This window comes from Lycium ferocissimum, chromosome 9 (assembly GCF_029784015.1).
Source record: "Lycium ferocissimum isolate CSIRO_LF1 chromosome 9, AGI_CSIRO_Lferr_CH_V1, whole genome shotgun sequence".
Classification (NCBI taxonomy): Eukaryota; Viridiplantae; Streptophyta; class Magnoliopsida; order Solanales; family Solanaceae; genus Lycium; species Lycium ferocissimum.
The window spans coordinates 33,606,762-33,614,027 of record NC_081350.1 but is presented as its reverse complement, the minus strand read 5'-3'; the positions used below and the strand labels follow the sequence as shown (position 1 = coordinate 33,614,027).

General features: G+C 36.6%; 1 protein-coding gene across 1 annotated transcript; it reads right to left on the bottom strand.

Moving 5' to 3' along the window:
• Window positions 1-6,343: 6,343 nt before the first annotated feature.
• On the bottom strand, window positions 6,344-6,835 carry LOC132069431 (uncharacterized). The gene is made up of 2 exons (XM_059462776.1): window positions 6,690-6,835; window positions 6,344-6,485 (listed from the first exon to the last, which is right to left on the bottom strand). Exons 1-2 carry the CDS (start codon window positions 6,777-6,779, stop codon window positions 6,345-6,347), a joined length of 231 nt encoding a protein of 76 aa, XP_059318759.1. The 5' UTR covers window positions 6,780-6,835; the 3' UTR covers window position 6,344.
• Window positions 6,836-7,266: the final 431 nt, after the last annotated feature.

Genomic DNA, 7,266 nt, shown 5'->3' with positions numbered 1-7,266 from the left:
AATCTTCCTTATGTGTCAAAATGTATTATCAAACGTAAAAAAAAGAAAGAAAATAATTATTTTAAAAAAATTGGAAAGGGGTAAAAAGTTTCTTTCAAAATCACACAAATATACTACAACCGGGGCAAAGGGGAGACCCGGGATGGGGGGCTCCACCTCGGTCAAACCCGGGACATAAATTAAAAAATTAGGCCCAAAGCCACCAAAAATTTTTGGAGGATCCGTATCCCTTTGGGAAAGGGGCCTAAAAGGGTTTTAAGCAACCTTTTGACCAAATCCCGGGATTATAGTTAAATTTCCTCAAGAATAGTAGGAAAAATCAACCTTTTTTGAGCGAATTACCCCCGGGTTTCCCGATTTTACCCTAGAAAAGGGCGGGAAGCCAAAAAAAAAAGGAAGGCTTTACATCCCCGGAGTTTTTACGCCCTTAAATCTCCCTCTTTTTTCCCCAAAACCCCGAAAATGGTCATTCTTACCAATTACTATTCAGCAAGCTTATATTTCAATTTGTTATTTTTGGGCACCAAATTTCCCTTAAAGTTTTTCCCCCATAATTATGACCCCCCAGTTTCAACCCTGGGTAAAACAATCAACAACCCAACAACAACATCAACAAACCCAAAAAAACGCAAATGACCTTTTTGGGTCATCTTTTCCAACATAAGGTCATAACTTCCGTTTCCAACTTCGATTTCCAATTCAATCTCAACATATTACTCAAGATCACTACAATTCCATTCAAACATATCATAACATTTCTACCCCCTTTTTTAATACAAAATATCCGTAAATTATAAAAAGAAATGCAAATTTTTCCCCCAAAAACCAAATTTATCCAATTTTTCCCAAATTTTTAAATAAATTTTCTTCGAAAATTTTATCATCCAAATTCATCAACCTTAATCATAATTTACACCTTAAACACTTCTTTCCCCCGCATTTCATCAATTCATACTAAATCAACATAAACTTCCACATTCCATTTTCATTAAACTTCCATCATTTTCCTACACTTACAATACAAGGATCATAACAACACACCCAAATATCAAAAAAAAACAATTCATCATTTTTTCCAATTTTCCATATCCACTACAACTTTTATTTTTCCAACTCAATCAAATTCATTAACTTTCAATTCCAAAACGATTTCTACCATAACCAAAACTAGATTATAAAAAATTTTCAACCCCAAATTTCCATAAAACACACGCCACATATCTACATACACACAGGGCCTATTTCCCCCATAGCACTTCCAAAACCATTCATATTTACATATTCAAAGCATACACCCTTCAAACACAAGAAAGAGGCAATTTTTACCTTTTTCTTCCACCCCACACTTTACCAAGTCCCCAAAAGATAAAAACGAAGGCTTGTCGTCCAAACAACGATTCCACGTTAACGAGCCCCCTTGAATTAGTAGGAATACAAAAGAGAAAAATTTTTTGGGGGAAAAAAATTTAAGGGTCAAAAGGAGGGCCCTGGCCGAAGGCCCATTTTACGTCTCCTTTTTTTCTTTCTTTTTTTCTTTCTCAATTTTTTTTTTGAATCTTCTAATGTTCTCATCCCAAATTTTAAATTTTAAGGGAAAATTTTTTAAAAAGCCAGGGTTTCTCCCGTCCCCACCCATGTTTTTCTTTTTCCCTTTTTTTTTTTTTTTTGTTTTTTCCAAGCCCAATTATTTACCCCAAACAAGAATTTCCCTTTAATCCATTTTTTTGAAATTTCCCCCCGAAACAAATTTCTTTCCCAAATTTTGCCCTTCCTTCCTCAATATTTCACATTCAATATTTCCTTAGACATTACGCCCCCTTAAGTAAAGATCCATCTAAACCCTTTATTTCTTACCATTCCGAATTATCTCCAATTTTTTTCCGAATACGCACAAAATGTGAAATATAACACCAACCTTACCCTTAACACTTCATACCATCAAAAGACGAATATACGACTTTCCCAAAAAAAAATTCCCAAAAAAATGGGAAATTGAAATTTTTTTAAACCCTGGCCGGGCAAACAATTTAAAAATTTTTTTTACATACAAAGTACGGTGTAACACCCTTTTCCTTTTTTTTAAACATTCGTCCTCAATGTTCAATTAGCCTTACGGGGTCTTACAAGCCCCCGGGAGATTTCGCGATTTTCCCTCTACATTTTTCCATCTAAAAACCCGGACACAAAAATACCAAAAAAGGCCCAGTGGCCATCATACGTACATACATCATAATTTTCGGCCAAACGGGTCCCAATATCATCAATAATACACAAACGATAAACATCCCCCGGTTCCAAACCAAACCGCCCCTAAAAACACCTTCTTATTTCTTTCCCCTTTTTTAAAAGGTTTAACCGTACTTCGATCGCAACTTCAATATCTTTTCCCCCAAAATACATCTTCATACCTTTTCTTACCCGTACTTCGGACTTCCAACATCATCAATCACTTCCCTTTTATTCCCCTCATTTCTTAACTTTCCCCAATCACAAACCAAAAGGGGTCCCATCTCCTAGTTTCGCCCACGGACATCTTTGAAAGAAAGGGGAAAAGAACCATCCTAAAAGCCCCGAGCCCCGTTTTTAATGGGGCGCAACACACCATTTAAAAAAACCCCACCGGGGCACGACTTTTTCGGGCAACCCCTAGGGGGTTTTCCCGTTTTCCAAAATTTTCGTCACACCCCCCAATCCGACAAAGGGGTGAAAGGGCACCCGACCCCCCTTGGGGAGCCAACCCCGGACCCGATAATACCCATAATACCGGGCCCACAAAGCATAACATAAGAAAAAATTTTTTTTTGAAACAAAATGCCTCCCATCTTTTCAATTCAAACAAAAACCTTTAAACCCTACATCCGAAAAACAGAAACTCATAACACAAGCCCTACTAATAAAATTTTAACAATAGCCGAAAACGGACATTCATAACAACGACAGTTCCAAAAATTCTAACATAACCCCCCAAAATCATACAAAGATTCGATCCACAAAACCCAGGAAATTAGTTTCCAATCCAAACAAATTTCCCTGTAATCATCTCATTATCCGCGCTAAAAAGAAACGCATTGGTTGGGGTCCAAATATGACCAGTATGCAAAGGGGTTTTTTAAAAAAAAAAAAAAGGACCAAAAGCGGGAAAAAGTTTTAATACCAACGACTTACATCCGACATCCGATCATACAGCATTCACACCTATACCCGGGGGAACCCAACCCAAACCCTTATCACCAATATATAATTAACTGCCGGGGAACCCCGGGGAAACATTTAAAAAAACAAAAACAAATAAAACACAAACATACCGGCCGTTAATGGGTCCCCGGCCGATCCCGGGGCGACAAAACCCCACATACACAGCCCGGGGCATTCCCGCAAATGGTTTTCCCCCCCAAGTAACCAAGGACAATTTCAAACATAAAGGCCGGGGCTTTTACAAAAAAATAATAACAAACAACCAGCGTTAATCGTAAGGGAACCATACGCATAATTTCTTTTATTCAAACCCCGGCCGAACAAAACCCCCGCAAGCCATTCTTTTAAAAACAAGTCATTAGTCAAGTTTTTGGGTTTTTCTAATTAAAGGTAAAAAGTTACAATTTTCTCGAAATCGTTTTAGTGGTTTTAAAATGTATTATCAAACGTAATAAAGAAAAAAAAATAAATTTTTAAAAAAGTTCCGTAAAAAAGGTCAAAAATTCTTTTTTTCAAAATCACACAAATATACCAAGAAGGAAAATCGGGAGATCCCCGACGCGGGGCTCCCCTCGGGGCGAGGGCCAAGGGGATTACAAACAAACATTAGGCTACCTAAAGCCATCCATAAAAGTTTCGGGGCGATCCGATACGTTTGGAAAGGGGCCCACAAGGGTTTAAGCAACCTTTTTACCAAATATGAAGATTATATTAATTTCGCCAAGAATAGTAGGCAAAATCAACTCCGGGGTTTCCGAGAGCAAGAATTATCCCCGAGGTTCCGATCTTAGCCTTGGGAGGGGAGACACCAAAAAAAAAAAAATTTTTAAACCGGGAGGGGCCACGCTCCTTAAATCTCGCCCCGTTTTTCCCAAAACCCCAAATGGTCATTCTTACCAATTACTATTAGCAAGCTTATATTTCAACCTTTTGGGTTTTTCTTGGGACCGAAATTTTCCCCAAAAATTTCCCCCATAATTATGACACCTCCGAGATTCAACTCCTTTTCCAAAACAATCAACAACAACCAACAACAACATCAACAAACCCAATTAAAAAGCAATATGACCTATTTGGTCATCTTTCCAACATAAGGTCAAACTTCCGTTTCCAACTTCGTATTTCCAATTCAATCTCAACATATTACTCAAATCACTACAAAAAATTTCCCTTCCCGGGAAAAATATCATAACATTTCTACCACGCATATACAAAATATCCGAAATTATACAAAGAGCAAACTTTCCACCAAAAAAAAAAATTTATCCAATTCTTCCAATCTTTTTAAAATACAAGTTCTAACACATTTCCATATCCAAATTCATCAACCTTAATCATAATTTACACCTTTTAAAAACTTCATTCCCGTCATTTCCCTCAATTCATAATTAAAACAACATAAACTTCCACATTCCATTTTCATACAACTTACATCATTTTCCTACACTTACAATACAAGGATCATAACAACACATCTAACATATCAAACAAAAAAAATTCATCATTATTTCCAATTCTTCCATATCCACCCAACCCTTTTTTTTCCAACTCAATCAAATTCATTCAACTTTCCAACCCAAAAAATTTCTACCATAACCACAACTAGATTATAACATAATTTCAACACCAATTCCATGCACACACACCCACATATCTACATACACACACACCCTACTTCCAATTCATAAAAACTTCCATAATTTCCATTCAAAATTTACAAAATTTAACATGCATACACCCTTCACAACACAAGAAAGAGAAAAATTCTTACCTTTTTCTTCCACTCCACACGTTAGCCTTAAATTCCAAAGATGAAAACGAATTGGTTTTTTGGGCCAAAAACCATTCCACGTTTAAAGAAAACCCTTGAATTAGTAGGAATACAAAAGGAATAATTTTTTGGGGGCAAAATTTGAAGTGGCAAAATTTAGACTTGGGGGCCAACGGCCTGGTTTACGCCCCCTTCTTTCTTTCTTTTTTTCTTCTTTCTCAATTTTTCTTTAATCTTTTAATGTTCTCATGCCAATTTAATCACATGGAAATTATTTAAAAACCATGGGTTGGGCTAGCCTTGTGGCCCCACCCATGCTTTCTTTGGCCCCTTCTCCTTTTTTTTTTTTTTTTTTTCTTTCCAAGCCCAATTACTTAAACCCAATTTTTTTCGGAAAATAATTCATTAATCCATTTTTTTGAATTCCCAAAAAAAATTCTCAAAAATTTCCCCTTTTCCTTTTTCGCCTTTTCCCCAATATTTCACATTCAATATTTCCTTAGACATCACATGCACCTTAAGTAAGATCCATTAAAGCCTTATTTCTTACCATTTTTAATTATCTCCAATTTTTCCAAACGCACAAAATGCAAAATAAAACCAACCTTACCCTTAACACTTCATACCATCAAAAGATTAATATACGACTTATGCTTTAAAGGAAAATCAACAAAATCCAAATTGAAAATCTTGTTTTAACCCCCGCAAACAACTTAAAATATTTCACATAAGCAAAATATAACAATATCTTTGTTTTTTGTTGTTACTACATTCTAATCAAGACTAGGTGGATTGAAGAAGTTTTTCTCAGACTTTCAATCGTAACAGATCAACCTTTCTGAATCGAAAGCTGCGCAGCAACTCCAAAAGCTACTGAAACCAATCCATCATTTAAACCAACAGCAGGAGCTTGTTCTCCTCTTGCTCTACTGCTGACAAAAACTGGAGGTGCTCCAAATAGCTTGAACCATGATGTAGCCCATCGTATCTGTCAAAAAAAAATTGATAGAAGATATGAATAAATTACCCGATAGCAAAGACTTAGTAGGTCAAGATAAGGCAATTGAATTACTTTATTCGCTTATCTTCAGCTGGGAAAAGGTTTGTACGCCATTTTTTCCAGCTCGTGTCCCAACGCACAATGCTCTCAGGCACAAGTGCTTCACCCTGTTGAATGTGATAAAGAACATCAAATGAGAGGATATTTTAGAGCAAAAACCACGGTGTTCACGGGGCCCAGTAACTCAGGAACAATGCAAGTTGGCAGATATTTATAAGTAGGAATTTATACAACGTCCGATTAAGTCAAGACAGAAAAAGGGTACACGAATTGAGACAAGGGAGTCAAGAAGAACAAGGGGTAAAGAGGGAAAGAGAATCACCTTTTCCCAATGTCACCTACTACAGATATTTCTTGCTCATTTTTACTTCCCTCAGCAAACATACAGAGGTCAAGCATGCCACGACAACCATTGTCGAATTCCACAATTACATAAGCATTGTCAATCATGTCAGGCACCTGAATGTCGAAAAGAGAAGTAGTTAAAGCCATGTCACACAAGACTAACATTTGCCAAAACCATGTTTAATTAAACATGCTTACTCTGCTTTTTCTTAATCATTGAAAAACTTACGTCGATTTAGCCAGTCATCAACCCTAAACTACCTGATAGTGATCAACTGCTTCTATACATTATTTATATCCAATTCATAAGTAAATTACCCGTCCATCATATACTTCATCTTTGTGATTCAAATCCATCGATCCAGAAGCCATCACACGAACAGGATTAGCTCCAATGAAAAGCGTCATGAGATCAAAGAAATGACAGCACTTCTCTACCAAGTTCCCCAGTGTTGCAATTCGAAGCGATTCCAATTATCGACCTATAAGAAGCATAATCCATTAGAATTTGTGACTACAAAGGGAAGCAAAAGTTGTGGACTCAATTATGAATTCCCAACAAAAAATGGAAATCGATGTTCTCGAATTGCAACCATCTTGACTTTTCCTAAAAACTCCTTCTTTAACTATGTCTATCAACTTTGCAACAGGTGGCATATATCTGTACTCTAGCCCAACTTGTACCAGCATATCTGATCTCCCTTTGGCAGCACTTATAACCTGATTTCATATTTTTTAAAAACCCTTTACATGATGATAGAGGAGATAAAGAGGTAGGTTTCATAGTCTGAAAACAGTGGCCAAAAATTAAAATACATGCAAATATTTGTGCTAAACACTCCCAAGCATGCAAAGGGTATATTTTGAAGCTGTCTTTCCGGTTCTCTTGGAATGG